This window comes from Myotis brandtii, unplaced genomic scaffold (assembly GCF_000412655.1).
Source record: "Myotis brandtii unplaced genomic scaffold, ASM41265v1 scaffold32, whole genome shotgun sequence".
Lineage (NCBI taxonomy): Eukaryota > Metazoa > Chordata > Mammalia > Chiroptera > Vespertilionidae > Myotis > Myotis brandtii.
In genome coordinates this window covers 14,377,275-14,396,350 of record NW_005362269.1, presented here as the reverse complement: position 1 = coordinate 14,396,350, position 19,076 = coordinate 14,377,275, and the positions used below count along the sequence as shown (strand labels likewise).

The 19,076-nt window shown below is 39.6% G+C and overlaps 1 protein-coding gene across 2 annotated transcripts in view; it reads left to right on the top strand.

The window, feature by feature from the left end:
* The window catches only part of PANK3 (pantothenate kinase 3), a 27,152-nt gene extending 14,513 nt beyond the window's left edge, over positions 1–12,639 (top strand). For both annotated transcript variants that reach the window (XM_005870591.2, XM_014543193.1), the window contains 4 exons: positions 2,460–2,636; positions 5,531–5,654; positions 10,225–10,350; positions 11,502–12,639. In XM_005870591.2, the coding sequence (XP_005870653.1) occupies positions 2,460–2,636; positions 5,531–5,654; positions 10,225–10,350; positions 11,502–11,552 (478 nt within the window). In that variant the 3' untranslated portion in view covers positions 11,553–12,639. The remainder of the gene's footprint in view (positions 1–2,459; positions 2,637–5,530; positions 5,655–10,224; positions 10,351–11,501) is intronic.
* Positions 12,640–19,076: the final 6,437 nt, after the last annotated feature.

The window sequence follows — 19,076 nt, the reverse complement described above, 5'->3', positions numbered from 1 at the left end:
GTGTGTGTGTGTGTGTGTGTGTGTGTGTGTCCCCGCTGGGGGTCTGCCCCCAGCCACGTTGGAGGCTCAGAGTAGGCGCTGTGTGTGTGTGTGTGTGTCTGCTGGGGGCCTGCCCCCAGCCACACCTTGGAGGCTTGGAGCAGGCGCCCCCCTCTGTTGATCTCTCAGGCTCCTGGCCTCCACTGTGTGTTGTACTTTCCCTTGAGCTGTGGCCAGGGTGGGGTGCTGCCTACAGGCCATGCTTTCCTGCTCTGGGATCACATCAGCGACCCAGGAGCAGGCGCACACGGGGGCTGCCTGCAGGCCGCCCTTTCCTGCTCACCGATCGCTGGATCGCCAGGACACCCGGGGTCACGCCCTGCTGGGTGCTGCCTATGGGCGGCACTTTCCTGCTCTCTAATCGCCATGGGGTCCCAGCTGGGGGCGGGGCTTAGGCAGCGTGATTGTGCCGCCTAAGTCCCGTCGCCCAGGACTACACACAGGGCCCGGATGGCAGCTGGCGCTGTCCCGCCCTGCCTGCAGTATGTAAATTAGCCGCCATCTTTGTTGGTGGCTAATTTGCATATCGTGCTGATTAGCCAATGGGAGGCATAGCGAAGGCATGGTCAATTACCATCTTTGTCTATTATTAGATAATTTCCAGAGTTAAACAGAGTATGAGTTTTAAAGTGCACACTGTTCTGAGTAGCATGATAAAATCTCCACACTGTCTTGCCCATGATCCTCCCTTTGTCTAATCTCTCCACACTGTGTATTTACACTCCCTGCCCCTTAGTCACAGAGTAGCATCTCGGTTATCAGAACCGCTGTGGTGGAGTTACAGCACTTATAGGAAGTGATTATTTTATTCAATAATAATGGTCCCAAAGCACAAGAGCAGTGATGCTGGAAATCCAGAAATGACAATGAGAAGCCTTAAAGTTCTTTAAGTGAAAGTTCTTGACTTAATAAAGAAAGAAAATAAATCGTATGTTGAGGGGAACAAATTTTCTATGCCTAAAATTGTGAAGGAGAAAAATGCCTGCTAGTTCTGCTAGCACACCTCAAACTGCCAACATTACAGCAACCGTGTGTGATAAGGGCTTAGAGGGAAAGGCATTAAACCCGCAGGTGGAAGGTGAGCAGAACCTGTGTTCTGACTGATGGCGACGTGGTGCCCCAGAAGCACTGAGCCTACAGGAGGACGTCAGCCCAGGGTCCCCTGACACAAGTGCCCACATTCACATAACTGTTATTACAGTGTATTGTTAGAATTGTTTTATTGCATTATTAGTTACTGTTAATCGCTTATTGTGCCTGGTTTATAAATTAAAGTTTATTATGGGTACATATAGGAAAAATAGAGTTCATTACAATCTGCGGTTTCAGGCATCTGCTGGAGGTCTTGGAACGTGTCCCCCACAGATAAGAGGGGACGACTATATTACCTACTTAACACGTTAAGCGCCCTATCAGTCACCAGTGACTGACACTATACTTTCCATCCGGAAGACAAAACAGGCTGGGCGCTTAATGTGTTAAATCGATTCTAAAAGATAGAAATTCAGCCTGCTCACTAAATTCCAACAGTCATTCGAGGATAGAACCTGTTTGAAGTTTAGGTGAGATGAGGGAGCAAGGGCTTTGATTTTAGGGATTAGAGACATGATTTTATTTTGTGAGCATATCCAAAAGAATAATAGAACCAAGTAAACTTCTGTCTTAACATGATGCCCAGCCTGACATAAATCTCTCTGTGTTCATTTCTGGGTCCTGTAAATGGTAATGTAGCACCGAACTGCTTTCAGCCTTGTCAGGCCAAGTAAGTAGGCCTTCCACAAAATCATTTCCTGGAAATCATGTAGAATCAGAAGTTTTCTCTTCTTCACTTCAGATGGTACACATTTTTAGCACTTAATCCTTTCACATGCACATAAAAACATTTATTGTTAGCAGTAAAAAGTATAAAGGATCAGATGAAGTTATTGGAAGATATAAAAGACCCTCCTGCCCTAGCCAGTTTGGCTCAGTGGATAGAGCGTCAGCCTGCGGACTGAGGGGTCCTGGGTTCAATTCCGGTTAAGGGCACATGCCAGGGTTGCTGGCTAGATCCCCAGTGGGGGGCATGCAGGAGGCAGCCAAACAATGATTCTCATCATTGATGTTTCTATCTTTCCCTTTTCTTCTCCCTTCCTCTCTGTAATCAATAAAAATAAAATGTTTTAAAAATAATAAAATAAAAGACCCTCCTGTCCTCATGTTGTTTCCACCAAGTGATCTTTTTTCTTCTATTCTTCGACCTGACCAGTTAGGTTTTGCTAAGCATTTTTAACCTTTCCTCATGTTAATATTTCATCACTAAGCATTAGCAATATGTTGTTTCTATGTGTTTATTGAATAAACAAGTGCTCTACCCTTTTACTCTGGAGAGAGAATACAGTGTGTAAATGCAGCTCATAGAGTTTCTTTATTTTCTTTAGCCTTGGAGGAGGTACCTTTCTGGGCTTATGCAGTTTATTGACTGGCTGTGAAAGTTTTGAAGAGGCTCTTGAAATGGCATCCAAAGGGGACAGCACCCAAGCTGACAAGCTGGTCCGTGATATTTATGGAGGAGATTATGAAAGATTTGGTCTGCCAGGTTGGGCAGTAGCATCTAGGTAAGTTTAACACTTGTGTTGTAATTAAAGTTGTTTATTTATATCCAAATATATAAGGAACTCATATAATTTACACCAAAAAAAAAACTCCAAACCAATTACAAAATGGGCTGGGGTCCTAAACATACATTTCTCCAAAGAGGACATACAAATGGCCAATAGACATATGAAAAGATGCTCAACATCACTAATCGTCAGGGAAAGGCAAATTTAAGCCATAATGAGATACCACCTCACACCTGTCAGGATGGCTATCACCAACAAATCAGCAAATAAGTGTTGGCAAGGATGTGGAGAAAAGGGAGCCCTGGGGCATTGTTGGTGGGGTTGCAAATTGAGGCAGTCACTATGGAAAACAGTGTGGAGGTTCCCCAAAAAGATTTAAAGTAAAACTGCCACAAGTTCCGGCAATCCTACTTCCGGGTATTTATCTGAAGAAATCCAAAACATTAATTTGAAAAGACATATTCCCCCATATTTTTTTTTTTTTTTTTCTTTTTTTTTTAAATATATTTTATTGATTTTTTACAGAGAGGAAGGGAGAGAGATAGAGAGCTGGAAACATCGATAAGAGAGAAACATTGATCAGCTGCCTCCTGCACATCTCCCACTGGGGATGTGCCCGCAACCCTGGTACATGCCCTTGACCGAAATCGAACCTGGGACCCTTCAGTCCGCAGGCCAACGCTCTATCCACTGAGCCAAACCGGTTTTGGCCACCCATATTTTCATTGCAGTGTTAATAACAGTAGCCACGTTATGGAAACACTCTAAGTGTTCATTGATAGACAACTGGATAAAGAACTTGTGATACAATGGAATAGTACTCAGCCATAAAAACGAATGAAGTCTTCCCATTTGCCACAACATGAGTGGACCTAGAGGGTATTATGCTAAGTGACATAAGTCAGACAGAGAAAGACAACTATTACATGATTTCACTTATGTGGAATCTAAAAAACAAATGAATAAACTTACAGCTACAGAGAACAAATTGATGGTTGTCAGATGGAAGAGGATTGTGGGGATGGGTGAAAAAAAGATTGGATTAAGATGTATAAATTGCAGCCGTATCAAATTCGGTGCCTGCCCACCCATGACGGGCACTGGCCCAGAAGGCTGCCACAGAAACACTGTGGTGCATGGGCACTGATCCCCTCTGCTGGGCCTCAGGGATAAGTTTGGCTACAGACATCAAGGGAAAAAAAAAGATGTATAAATTACCAGATATAAAAACAGTCACAGGAATGTAAAGTACAGCATAGGGAATATCTATAATAATAAAAGCATAATATGCTAATTAGACCGGACAACCTTCCGGATGAAGCTGGGGCTGCAAGGGAAGCCTGGGTCCTGGGTGCCAGAAGGAAGCCGGTGCTGGCAGCCAGGGGATGGAAGGCCTACTCCTCATGAATTTCGTGCATTGGGGCTCTAGTAGTCAATAAAAATGTACTAACTATGTATGGGTGTCAGATGGGTACTAGAATTATCAGAGTGATCATTTCCTACGTTATATAAATGTTTAGTCACTAAGTTGTACACCTGAAACTAATACAATATTATATGTCAACTGTAATTGAAAATTAAAAAATAAAGTTGCTTATTTAGTTTTTAGAAAGTGTTAAATATATCAGGAAGTTGTAAGGGGGCTTCTTCTTACTCAGTTTAGATTCCAAGTTTTGAAGGCTCATGTAGTTTGAGAATTAGATCTTAGATGTCTTCCTGAGTGCACCCTATAGGAGACCATTTTTATTAATCCTTGAGTATTCTTTCCATGATTATGTCTTTTCAAATTAGTGTTCTGGATTTCTTCAAATAAATACCCAGAGGTAGGATTGCTGAATCTGTGGCATTTCCATTTTAAATCTTTTGCAAATACAAATACATATCCTTATCCTCCCCTTACTTAGAAGGTAACATTTATATACCATTGACTAGCATACTGTATATCAGTGGTTCTCAACCTTCCTAATGCCGCGACCCTTTAATACAGTTCCTCATGTTGTGGTGACACCCAATTTCATTTCATTGTTACAAATTGAACATAATTAAAGCATATGATTAATCACAAAAAACAATATGTAATTATATATGTGTTTTCCGATGGTCTTAAGCGACCCCTGTGAAAGGGTCGTTCGCCCCCCAAAGGGGTCGCGACCCACAGGTTGAGAACCGCTGCTATATATACTTTTTAACTGATTTTTATTTTTATTTTACTATTTTTATAGAGAGAGAGGAAGGGGGAGAGAGATAGAAAAAGACATGGATTTGTTATTCCACACTTTTGTTGTTGTTAATCCTCACCCCAGGATATTTTTTCATTGATTTTTAGAGAGAATGGAAGGGAGGGGTAGAGACAAAAACATCAATATGAGAGAGATACCTCAATATGAGAGAGACACAGGGCAAGGCTCGAGCCTGTAACTGAGGTACATGCCCTTGACCAGAATCAAACCCAGGACCCTTTATTCTGTGGGCTGCTAACGCTCAACCACCCTCAAATTAAATTGGTGGATGTGAAATGTATTTAATAAGCATGACTGCCATAAGAAAAGAGATCATGGTACAACAACGAAACAGAAAAATGCATACATACATATACATACACACACACACACACACACTCTAGTCTTTCTCTGCCTCCTTTACCTTCTTTCTCTCCCTCCCATCCCTCTCCTGCCTCTATTCCCTTCCCTTCTTTCTTTCTCGTTAACAGCTTCATGCTATTTCATTGTTTGGTGATGTTTGGGTTCCGTTATTTTGGTATGTTCAGTTTAGTGGTTCAATTAATAACCCTGTATATGTGTAGATTTATCTGTAGGATAAATTCTCTGTATGTATGAAATGTTGCTTTTTATCAGCAGGTTTGATTTTGTTTTTTCATTTCTCTGCAGTTTTGGCAACATGATTTATAAGGAGAAGCGAGAATCTGTTAGTAAAGAAGATCTAGCAAGAGCTACTTTAGTTACTATCACCAATAACATTGGTTCTGTGGCACGAATGTGTGCTGATAACGAGGTAAGAAAATTTTAATTATATGAAAAATGTGAATTGGAGTTTTATGTACATATAGCAGGGCTTCTTCATGTTTCTTACAGAGACCTATAGGATAGAGACCTAATCCGTTAAACCCCAAGACTCATGGATGTATGTTAACACCCAACACTCATTAAGTGTGTATATTATGTACCCAATTGTTACATGACCTTTCAAGAAAGTAGCAGGTAATTCAAATCAGAAATAGCACAAATAGACATTTACATTTTGCCTTTTTGGAAATACAGCCTCGTGCTGCCTAATGACAGGTACATTCTGAGAAATGCGTCATTGGGTGATTTCATTATTGTGTGAACATAATAGAGCACATTTATCACAAACCTGGATGGCACAGCCTACACACGCGTAGGCTGGATGGCAGAGGTATTACTCTAGGCTACAAGCCTATACAGCATATTACTTGTACCAAACAACATGAGATTAAATCAAGCACAAGAAAAATGGTGCAACCAAGAGACCCATAGATCTATGAGGCTGCTGCTGCTGGTGTAAAATGGCATACTGTTTTATAGCAAACTGTCTTCTTTTTAGAAAGAGAACACTCTAGAATTACAGTAAGAAGTTTATAGTATAGTATGGTATAGTATAGTATAATATAGTATAATCCTATCTAATAAAAGGCTAATATGCAAATCAACCAAACTGGAATGAGCAGTTGCTATGATGCGCACTGGCCACCAGGGGGCAGACGCTCAATGCAGGTGCTGCCCCCTGGTGGTCAATGCACTCCCACAGGGGGAGCACCACTCTGCCAAAAGCCGGGCTCACGTCTGGCAAGCTCCTCGGCAGTGGCAGGAGATTCTCCCGTCTCCGCGGCAGTGCTAAGGATGTCCGACTGATGTCTTAGGCACACTCCCTGTGGGGAGCAGGCCTAAGCTGTTAGTCAGACATCACCCAAGGGCTCCTGGGCTGCCAGAGAGATGTCTGACTGCCAGGTTAGACCCAACTCTGCCAAAAGCCGGGCTCACGTCTGGCAAGCTCCTCGGCAGTGGCAGGAGATTCTCCCGTCTCCGCGGCAGTGCTAAGGATGTCCGACTGATGTCTTAGGCACACTCCCTGTGGGGAGCAGGCCTAAGCTGTTAGTCAGACATCACCCAAGGGCTCCTGGGCTGCCAGAGGGATGTCTGACTGCCAGGTTAGACCCGATCCCCGGGGAGTGGGCCTACGCCGTCAGTTGTACATCCCCTGAGGGGACCCAGATTGCAAGAGGGTGCAGGCTGGGCTGAGGGACTCCCCCCCCCACTCCCACCCCCTCCCGAGTGTGCACAATTTTTGTGCACCAGGCCTCTAGTAAGTATATAAGCCAGTAACAGACATTTATTATCATTGCCAAATTGTATATACTGTACAAAATTGTTCTGTACTTTTATACGACTGGCAGTGCCGTAGGTTTGTTTACACCAGCATCACCACAAACATTTGAGTAACGTGTTGTGCTACATCATCAGGATGGCTGTGACATGGCTATGACATCACTAGGTAATAGAAGTTTTCAGCTCCATTGTAATCCTTTGGGACCATCATATATGTGATCCTAAAATGTCGTTAGTCAGCACATGGCCGTACATGACCTAAATCTCTTAAAGATGTAAGAGAAAAAGGCAGTGTGTTTTAGTGTGTTTTGTGTTGTCTTTTTCCTGGTACTGTTGCATTTGATTGGTGAAGTGTTTGGAAGTTTTCTTACTGCCCTCGGCTTCTTTACAGTGCTGCCTTGTTGCATATGGATCAAGCAGCATTGTACAGGGCTATGAAGGCATTGAGACTCATTCTTCGTATACTTACGAAAAGCATGTACTGCTAGCTAGACCTATCTCATATTTGGGTTATTTTTATTTGAAGGAGGCTATATATACAATTCTTTCTTCATGTGGTAGATATATTTGTCCATTTAATTTATGTTTTTTAATTGATTTTTTTATTTTCAGAGAGAAAGGAAGGGAGGGGAATAGAGAGATAGAAATAGCCATCTGCTGCCTCCCACACGCCCCCTACTGGGGATCGAGCCCGAAACCCGGGCATGTGCCCTGACCCAGAATCAAACCAGCAACCTTTTGGTGTGTTGATGATGCTCCAACATTGAGCCAAACCGGCCAGGGTCCATTGTATTTTTGTAAATGTCAAGTACTTTTAACTGAATGGAGACTTGGCTTTGTAAAGGAACCCTTTATTAGTCTTCATTCATTCACTTATTCGTTGGATAAATATGTACAGGTCGCCATGTGCTAGGCATCGTTCTAGGCCAGTGATGGCGAACCTTTTGAGCTCGGCGTGTCAGCATTTTGAAAAACCCTAACTTAACTCTGGTGCCGTGTCACATATAGAAATTTTTTGATATTTGCAACCATAGTAAAACAAAAATTTATATTTTTGATATTTATTTTATATATTTAAATGCCATTTAACAAAGAAAAATCAACCAAAAAAATGAGTTCACGTGTCACCTCTGACACGCGTGTCATAGGTTCACCATCACTGTTCTAGGCACTTGGGATAATTAGTGAAGGAAACAGTGATCTCTGACGTGGTGGAGCTTACATCTATTCGAGTGATGTAGTAAATAAGTATTCAGTTTGTGTTAGGTAACAAATGCTGTTTTTCAAAATGAGAAAATCAAACAGGACAAAGAGAATTTGAGAATAGACCAGAGCGTGGCAGAGGACAGATTGCTGTGTAATTGGGTGGTTGGAGGAGGCTTTATTGAAAATGTGACATTTGCACAAAGATTTAAAGGAAGCAAAAGAATCATACATGTGGATATTTTGGGGGGAAAGAGGATCCAACAGAGAGAACAGCTGTGCCAAAACCCGAATTAATGTTCTGAATTATTATTTAAATCCAGAATTTTATTTCTTTAGTTTTTAATAATAATGTAGTTAAGTTGGTTGAGGGAATCACTAGCAGGCATTTTAACCTCAGTTTTGGGGGTCCACTTTTGAGACCTATTTTCTTAGCCCTGTGTCTAGATTTTCACTGGCCAATTGTCTTAACAATAATTCTGGCCAGAGTTCACGCTGGCAAATCCAGTGTGCAAACATGTATACTCAAAGGGTCAATTTATTAGTATGAGTAGAAATAGGTGTTCTGGACGTACATATTCTGGAGAAACCAGTTCCTCCATCGAAGGTTCCTAGCCGTAGAGACACCTAAGGAGCCAAATTAGTGAGTGGGATCTTAGCAGAATGATGTGATGGGTTAGGCGGGAGCCTAGTGGTCGGTGTGCATGCCATACCCAGTCAGTGTTGCTCTCCAGCTCTGTATAAAGTCCACAGGTTGTGTGTCATTGTTGAGCATACATTGCAACATACTGGCCAAGTTTACAGCTGCTTTTAATCCTAAACACATTTTTTAACATATTTTATTGATTTTTTTTTTACAGAGAGGAAGGGAGAGGGATAGAGAGTTAGAAACATGGATGAGAGAGAAACATTGATCAGCTGCCTCCTGCACACTCCCTACTAGGTATGTGCCCGCAACCAAGATACATGCCCTTGACTAGAATCAAACCTGGGACCCTTGAGTCCGCAGGCCGACACTCTATCCCCTGAGCCAAACCGGTTAGGGCAATCCTAAACACATTTAACTCTTCTTTGGTTGATCTCCTTTAATCTCAACAATAGCACCTCTCCAAATTGCTATATTAAATGAATTATTTCTTGGCCATTTTCGCAAACAGGTCTCATCTATAATCATTTAAGTAGCATCTTTTCCAGAACTTTTCTTTTTTAAAATAGACTTTATTTTTTAGAGCAGTTTTAGGTTCACAGCAAAAATGAGTGGAAAGTACAGAGAGTCCTCATATACCCCTGACACCACGCCTGCACAACCTCCCCAGTTTCCATCCAGCAGCTCACTGACTCACTCATTACAACCCATGAACCTACACTAACACACCATCACCATCCAAAGTCCATAGTTTATACTTGGGTTCACCCTGGCTGTACATTCCATGGTGTGTAGTAATGTCCAAAAGTCATGTTTTTAAATATACAGGATTATGGAGGTATATGCCAGGAATGTAGCAGGCACTAGCAAGTGGTAGTTATTTACATTTTTAAGTAGAGATTTTGTAAACCCTCTTGTATTGTGAAACCTACTTACAATTCTTTCTTTATTTTTTTATTTTTTTATTGACAATCCCCTGCCTTCCCTTACCCCCCAGTGTCTTATGTCCATTAGTTATGCTTATATGCATGCATACAAGTCCTTCGGTTGATCTCTTACTCCCCTCCCTCCTGCCCCCCAACCCTCCCTGGCCTTCCGCTGCAGTTTGACAATCAGTTTGAGGCAGCTCTGCCTCTGTATCTATTATTGTTCAAAAGTTTGTAATGGTCTTTATTATCCATGAATGAGTGAGATCATGTGGTATTTTTCCTTCATTGACTGGCTTATTTCACTTAGCATAATGCTCTCCAGTTCCATCCATGCTGTTGCAAATGGTAAGAGTTCCTTCTTTTTTACAGCAGCATAGTATTCCATCGTGTAGATGTTACAATTCTTTCTTAAAGTCATTTTATTTGTTCTTTTCCTTTAGAAAATAAACAGAGTTGTCTTTGTTGGAAACTTTTTACGAGTCAATACTCTCTCGATGAAACTTTTGGCATATGCACTGGATTACTGGTCAAAAGGACAACTGAAAGCATTGTTTCTAGAGCATGAGGTATGACAGCAAAATAATGTTTGTGAATTTTAATAGCATGCTTTTATATGCAGGCTTCTTGTGTAAAGTACAAACTACAATTTACCTAAATTGTATATTGATTCCTCACTTCAGTTTGAATTGGGGGATCAGGGTTACTGTAACCTGGCAGGCACCGCATTAAGTTGAGACTTCACAGTTCTGAGAGAGCAGTATCAGCTCCTTAAATATTGGGCTGCTTGTACACTTAGTGGATCTTATTTTCTCCCCTGAGGTAACAAATGTTAAATGTGAACAATACAAAACTATATAATTTAGCAATGAAAATGAATCTTCCCACCACAACCTCACCCTCACTGCCAGAGATAACCACTGTTAACATTTTGGAGTTTATTATTCTTTTTTTTTTTTTCATATTCACTACAGCCAGTTAAATTTTGATCTAAGCAAATATCAGTTTACATAATGTTTCAGATTAAGTAAATTTACCTCAAATTATTTTGTTTCTGGTCAGTCAACTGGCTACAAGAGTTTTAATAACACAGGTTCAGAGCATTTCCTTAAAAGCATGCATATTTCACTGTCACTGCTCTCACTATAGAGATCAGAATGAGAAACGCCAAGTTGCTGCATGCGGGATGGAGTCACTGAAATTGGCAGGCTTAGCCAAGGGAAGTTAATTGAGGAAATGGGGGGAGGGGGCACAGAATTGCAATAATAGCCCTAGAAATTTTAGTGTCTAAAAGCCACACTTTGCTTTGCCGGTGTGGCTCAGTGGTTGAGCGTCAACCCTTGGACCAGGTTACTGTTTGATTCCTGGTCAGGGCACATGCCCGATTTGCCAGCTTGATCCCCAGTAGGGGGCGTGCAGGAGGCAGCCGATCAATGTTTCTGTCTCATGATTGCTGTTTCTCCTTTTCTCTTCCTCTCTCTGAAATCAATAAAATCAATAAAAAGACATTTAATTTCTTTTAAACCACACTTTAAAAGTAGGTATTTAAAAGGTGTATATATTGAGAATACATTTTAAAATTTTTTATAATAGCTGACAAAACAAATTGGTAGATTTCTGAATAGATGTTGTTATAATATAAATGTGTTCTTAATAGTGGTTCGTATTGTATGATAATTTAAGAGCTGCACTACATTAATAATTGTTTTAAATTATACAGGGATACTTTGGAGCAGTTGGTGCACTTCTTGGGCTGCCAAATTTCAGCTAAAAGCATCAGGTTTATCTCTGATAATAAATGTCATCCAAGAGGAACAGAAAACCACAGGCATAATTGCTGCATTATTTGTCACTGGAAACGAAGGATAAAAGAGTAGCACTATTCCTGTTGCTTTTTAAATGTCAAAATGGTAAGCTGCTAAATGTTGCCATAGTAACAGCAAGAACTCGGTAGCAGGTGAAGTATTTCTAATTGAAATGCTTTCCCTTTTGTATATAGCCAGTGTTAAATCCTTAAATGCAGTACAGCCTCTGATTATTGAGCTTTCTCTCAAAAAGATTTTCTATTTATTTTATGTAGCCAACATTGCAGTACTGTATGCTCAAACAAATCTTAAAAGGCTCAGAAATGTTTATCTCATAAAAATAATTAATTCTGAATATTTGTTACAAGTCTATTCTATGTTTTGGGTATTAGTAAGCAGACCGTAACATACCCTGTATCAAAATTAATTGAAATGGCAATCAAAGATGATAATTTTTATGTGATTTTAGAAATGTCAAGGCAATACTAATTATTCATTGTTGTTTTCCTAACATATCCCCCCCCAAAAAGCATGTTTATGTCATCTTTGCCCAGAAGTATAACCTTTTTAAAAGAAGTACCTTTTTCAAATGCCATAATTTAATTGAAATATTAGCCTGAATTTTAAATGAATCTAGAAAATGCACATATTTGGTGACATTGCACTTTCTAGATTTCATTGTTAATCAGTACATTTACAGTGGTTAATATTTTGTAATTGGAAGCTTAATTATTTATTTGGAAGTCCTATGATGAGGTCCCAAAGACTCTTCTAATGAAGTATGGTTTGCATGCATTGGAGAGTTCTTTCTGTGCCACATTTATCTCAGGGCCAGACTCAGTCCTTTCTGTCTAATTAGGTCTGAACCATCAAAGCTAAAGACTTAATTCTATTATGAACAGCAACAAAATCACATTTATTCTAAATTGATGTTATAGAAGTCAGAGTTCTTTTGAAACTGGAATTCAGAGGCCGTACTGCAGAATTATAAAAGGATCAGTGTTTTGTACATCCTGGTAATAAAAGAATTATAACTCCTAAATTTACTGTAAATCCCTTTGCCTTAGAATTTGTTCTCTATTTTGAATCATTTTTTATAATGTTATAAACCTTTTCAGATTTTTACTTTGGCAGTAACATTTTAGAGCTCAGCGACGTCGTTAGAGACTATTGCTCATGGTTTTTATGAAGTATTGAGGCTTGGGAAGCTAGTCACCTCCTTAAGTTACAGTAAGTCTGATGTGCTTTGAAGAACGTACAGCTGTTTCCATTACGGAGAAGTATTGCGGTGTTTCCACACAACACAGTTTTGCTCCATGGAGAACAGTTTTCACTAGACTATCAAGAGGTGCTTAGAATTTTCAGAATCTGTGCTCAAATACTTATAATTCGGTTTTCTTTTACTCAAAGACATTAATATGAGTACTGGTGAATATGTAGAGAAAGTATGTCAGCATAATTTTTTAGAATTTAGAATATTTAGATCTTTGGATTCATGTCATTCAGTAGATATTTTGAAAACCTCCGACCAAACGTTTCTTTCATGTTTCCATTGTATTGACGAGATATTTCAGCCAAAAGCCGCCAATTCAACTTGTTTTAAAAGTTTGTGATTTGGGCATTGGTACAAAAAGTTTTAATTCTGAATATTTGAATATTTTAAAAGACCATAACTTCAAGTTATATTTCTGTGGCAAACGGTACATTAGCAGCCATAGGCTTAGGTGGAAATGGAATGATCAAAGTCTCTACAAGTTAGTTTGATCAATACTTTGTTTAATTTGGGACTATGATTCCTACTTTCTGTCCTCAAGAACTGCAGGTACTTGCTAACAAGCATGTAAAGGGGAGTGCTGTCTCACCACACTGCACTTGGCTTTTCTCATGTATAATCTAGACTGACTGGGATCATAAGGACACAGAATTATGATGAAGGCTGCCAAGATTCTACTTTTGTATCATGGCCTCCATGTGAGAATACAATGGTAAATAGGTTTGGTTATAACCCCAATCACTGTAATGCCTCACCATTTTGTGTTCTTGAACAGCGCTAATAGAAAGAAAATGTGAGGCACGTGAAATTTTACATTTTCCAGTGGGCACAGTTAAAGTAAAAAGAAATGGGTGAAATTCATTTTCATCATATATTTCAATTTAATTCAGTAAATATCTGACATGCTATTGTTTCAACATGTAATCAATATTAAAAGTTACTTAGATATTTTACGTTTTGGTCTTTTGCACTTGGTATTCAAAACCAGTTGGTATTTTATACTTAGAGCGCATCTCAATTTACACTAACCATGTTTCCAGTTCTCAGTAGCCAGATTTGGGTAGTAGCTACTGTATTAATGCAGTTTTAAAACTAGCTCTTAAAATTTGGCTTTAAAAAGCATGTTTGAGAGGGAGAAATATGGGAACCTTATTTTTTAAAAACAAGGGATAGGAAGTAGCTCGTTTGGATAGTTAATTTTATACAGACAAGCTGTATTTCTGACCATTCCAAAAATACCTTACATTGCATCCTATCCATCATAGTGTCTCCTTTCCCAGTGATACTGATAAAGTGCCCAGCACACATTCTGACTGCCCGCAGCACTCTCCAAAGTGCGTATTTCCTACACTGAAGCAAATTTGATGATTCCAGTGACTTAAATGCCCCCCCCCATCTTATCTAATTTAATTTTGAGAAGCCAATTTTAAGGGATTAAAAAGAGGCCCTATTCTTTGTTGAGTCATGTACAAGAGAATTTTTAACTTTCGGATTTAATTTTCATTTGTAAAAACTGGGTAACATTTTCAAATGCAGGAGCACTATCAACTTACTTTGAGGCTCAGTAAAGAACACAAGGTCTAGATAGAACTTGTCACGCCCCCCAAAAAGATTGCCTTTTAATTAGAGAGTTTTAGAACTAGTGGCTTTCAGTTCCATACCCCAACTTCCCCAGGACAAAGTATTGGTGGACTTGCCTGGCAGTTCCTTGTTCGGCTACTTTATTTAAATACGTGGACTCTTAGTATAGGAAAAGTCAATGCTATTGCCAATAATACACATGGTAATTGACAGGCCTTTAGGAAGTTCAGAATATTTGCCAAATATTAGACTGCAAGGGTTCCTGAGTTTTTTGCCTTTGTGTGCAAATGTGATTGCTGTGTTATAAGTTCTGGTTTCTGAAAGTTTCATTTCTGTAAGCGAAAGGATGCGGCTCAGAGGGAAGTTTTTCCTCTGTGTCCAGCGGTACTTTTGCCTTCTAAGAGTAGCTCATCACTCTTAGTCTTTTTTTTTTTTTATGTTTTTATTGATTTCAGAGAGGGAGAGATAGAAACATCAGTGATAAGAGAGAATCATTGATGGGCTGTCTCCTGCACGCCCCCTACTGGGGATTGAGCCTGCAACCCAGGCATGTGCCCTGCCGGGAATTGAGCTGTGACCTCCTGGTTCATAGGTCGATGCTCAATCACTGAGCTACACCAGCCAGGCTCGCCTTGATTTTTAAGGCTGCATTCTTGGGTGGAAAGCTTAGCAAAGCAATAGCTTCTAAATGTCCTTTGTAACCAGTCTGTATTATATAGAAAATTTTTCATATTTTTTGTGTATTATTTTTTTCTGGTTGAGCACTTAATGCTTTTTAATCTATTGCATTTGAGAATGTAGTTTAGAAAAAGACTGAAAGAATAATCACCAGAAAAAAAGAATGTGCATTATTTTTCATTTAACTTACTGCGTTGTGGTATGTACTAGTATAAGCAAAATACTAGAAACATGTTGCCTTTTGTAATAATACTCTTTGACCTGTTTAAGATGATTTGCCATGAAATGTCAATGATGTCCTATTTCCCAGTAAGTTGGTTTATCTTACTGTGTTTTATTCTCACACCGGAGGAATTCAGCCAACTTTGTTTTTTCATCAGATAATCTCACAAAATGGTATGCTTTGTACTACCACTACCTGTTTTCAGTACTGAGCCTGGTAACTGGCAGACCCAAGAAAGAATTTTCTTCCTTTAAAGTGTTTTAATAGCCTATGTTTTAAAAACTGTTGTGAAAAGTAACTCATCACAGCTTTTGAGTAATTTCCACTTTCAAAAAGTTCCGATGTCTTCAGCAGTCCCTGTTGTTGGAGTTGTCAGTCTTGTATGGTCAGCGGACGTGGGGTCATAATTTGGTTTTGTATTAGAAATAGCACCGGTCACTGGCCTAACTTCTTTAAATGTTTTATTTGTAAAACAAGGACATTGATTTGTCACAGTGGGATCATCAGTTACCATCAAGTTCCTGGGAAAGGCAGGTACTTGCCTCATGTGGCAGCGTCTGCAGTGACTGACCCAGTCGGTTCAGATGCTGGCCTCATGTCTTGGGATGTATTTTATGTGTATATGTTGATAGGTACTGGACTTGAATTCTCACCCAACCAATAGGATGGTATTAGTTATTTATCATGTTATGTTACTGCCTATAATGAGCAAGTAGATATACCTTAAACTAATATGAAGGGATACATACATATATTAAAGTGTGTAAACATATCTGGAATTTTTGTTGTGTTAACTTCAAAATTATATGTGCATTATTATAACTTTATTTACATTCTGGCCCTTACTATAATCAAAGATTATTTTTCTTAAACATTTTCAGTCTGTTTGCCACAGCTGCCACTAATTTTGTGTTTAAAAGAACTAATGAGGAATGTATTTTTCAAAGGCATAAATGAAGGTCAAAATCAAGATTTTGAATTATATAAATATGCAACTAAATTTCAATTCTAAAATAGTGCTATTTTTCTTTTTTTTGCTATTTCTTAACATCTTTCACACGTTGCAGTGCTTACAGTTCCAGTAGCTATCAAAGGGCACATCTGCTTAACATCATTTGTAAAGTATGAGTAGATAATGCAGATGGTTTGAGGTCACTTGAGCCTGCGCCCCCCCTCTGCATCATGGCTGCTGTGCCTGCAGTCAGTAGTTGTCGCAGGTGTGAAGCCATTTTGAAATCTGCCGTTTTTTTTACGAGGTGCCCTTTTTAGTTTACAACATTTAGAAACAGCAGGTAACTGTAGTCTCCTTGTCCAAATATAATGAATGGAATTAGATGTAAGTCATGTTAAGATGGTTTTATCATTTTTTTATACATTGTGTGTTTTCACTTTTTTTGACTTTTTACTGAAGTTCAATGGCATTTGTCTTAATTCTGCCCAGTTACTGACCAAATCATAAACAGATGTTTGTGTGTGTTAACTTTACTTCTACAAGCCATTTCAGTTTAAGTTGCCTTATTCTCTCAAGTTGTTCTTGTCAAGTTGTCCTTGTCTAAGCTTTGTCATGTTGAAATCCTAACACTGAATCTGATGTAAAAATGTATGATGTGCTACAAATTTTATTCATAACAAACTAAGTTATAGCCTATTGTAACCTATAAGACATTTTTTGTAAATTGTCTAATTTATTTTTTCATTTATGTACAGTTTCTTATGTAAATTTTTAGACTGTTTGTTGTGGCCTGTTCTGGAAACATTCTCCTCCTCTTCCTTAATGCTTATTTGCATGAGAGAACCTTGGGTTTGGCTGTTTGCACTGTAGGATTTGGCTGGTTTGCACTCTATGGCCATGAAGCCAACTTCAGCATTCTGCCTTCTTTTCTGTAGCTGGACTTTTTCTAGTTTTGTTCATGTTCTAAATGTTAAAATCATGCTTATTTCCTACTTTCCAAATAAATTCACTAAGTTGTTTACTATGTGCATCTTTGTATGAATTCTTTATTTTACATATTGTGTTCCCACATTTCCATTCTGGTTCAGTGTTGTGTCTAACTGAAGTCGGCTACAGCACAATGTACACGCCGAGGCAAGGACTGTGTGCAGACTGGTCACCTCTGCATCCCCGTGCTTGGCACAGAGAAGGCGGGCGATAAATAAATAAATAAATAAGTGTGTGCTGAGTGAATTCATTGTAGAGAAGTGTTACCTCTCCAGTCCGCCCATCTAAGACAGAAGTAACAAAGATGGTCACCACCTTCCTCTCCACAACATTAGGAAGCGCAAATGTTCCTCAGGGATGCAAACCTTGAAATCTAAGATGCAAATTAATAAAACGTGAAAAGTGCTGCTTTTCCTTGACTGGAGGCCATGCTGCCCCACTCAGAAGTGAGTGTGTTCACATCGTTCCTTCACGCCTAGACGTGCTCCACAGGAGAGGTGCCGGATGCTCACGGCACGTGGTATCACACAGCTCAGAGAGGCTTATTTCATACATGTTTCCTCTAAACCAGGACTTCATCCATTTATTTTTAATAGGCAATGCCTGTTAGATTCAAGTAAAAGGGAGGGGGGGAGAGAGGGGGGGATTTGATGACCTTTCTTAATATGTGGGGAATGAAGTTGGAAAATTGACTTCCATGTTTTCATATTGTGTGACTGTCTAGACCAGCCGTGGGCAAACTACGGCCCTCGGGCCGGATCTGGCCCGTTTGAAATGAATAAAACTAAAAAAAAAAAAAGACCGTACCCTTTTATGTAATGATGTTTACTTTGAATTTATATTAGTTCACACAAACACTCCATCCATGCTTTTGTTCCGGCCCTCCGGTCCAGTTTAAGAACCCATTGTGGCCCTCGAGTCAAAAAGTTTGCCCACCCCTGGTCTAGACTGCAGGCACATAGGAATGGTTGGAAACAGGAAGACGGCCATGTGAAGTACATAACCTGCCTGTTTAAAAAGAAAAATCCAGTAAACCTGAACTAGGATGAAAATGGAGACTAAGGGAGAAAATGGTGAATTTGGTGTGGAAATAATAGATATGAGGTGTAGAAGTATAGAAGCGATTGGAAATAAACTATGAAGAGCAAAAGCAGTTCAAGGCTATAAAATAAACGTTCAGGTAGGGGGGAAAGGGTTGCATTGTATTCTATACACAGACCAAGTAAGTTTTTTTTAAAAAAAAAAAATGTTTTCACTGATAGAGGGAGAGATAGAAACATCAGTGAGAGAGAGACAACATCATTTGGCTGCCTCCTGCACCTCCCCCACCCCCGCTGGGGATCGAGTCTGCAACCCGGGCATGTACCTTGACCTGGAATTGAACTGTGACCTGGTGCATAGGTCAATGCTCAACCATTGAGCCACACTGGCCAGGCCAGACCCAGTAAACTTTGAAAACAAGATGTCTCTTCTGTTTGCATGTTCCTCAGTTGAATGTATTGTATATTGAGCAAACATTGTTCACATTTCAGCATCTAAAGTCTTAATCACCTCCTGTGCTAAACATTTTATAAATTCCTATTTCTGGATTTTGAGTGTCTTTATAAAGTTTTGTTTTGTTGGGGGTTTTGGGTTGTTTTTTTTCCCAAAAAAATAAATTTAGAAAACCTGGCTGGTCCTTATCTTCTCCTTTACATAAAAGTTGTTACTTCTTGCCCTAACCGGTTTGGCTCAGTGGATAGAGCAGGGGTGGGCAAACTTTTTGACTCAAGGGCCACAATGGGTTCTTAAACTGG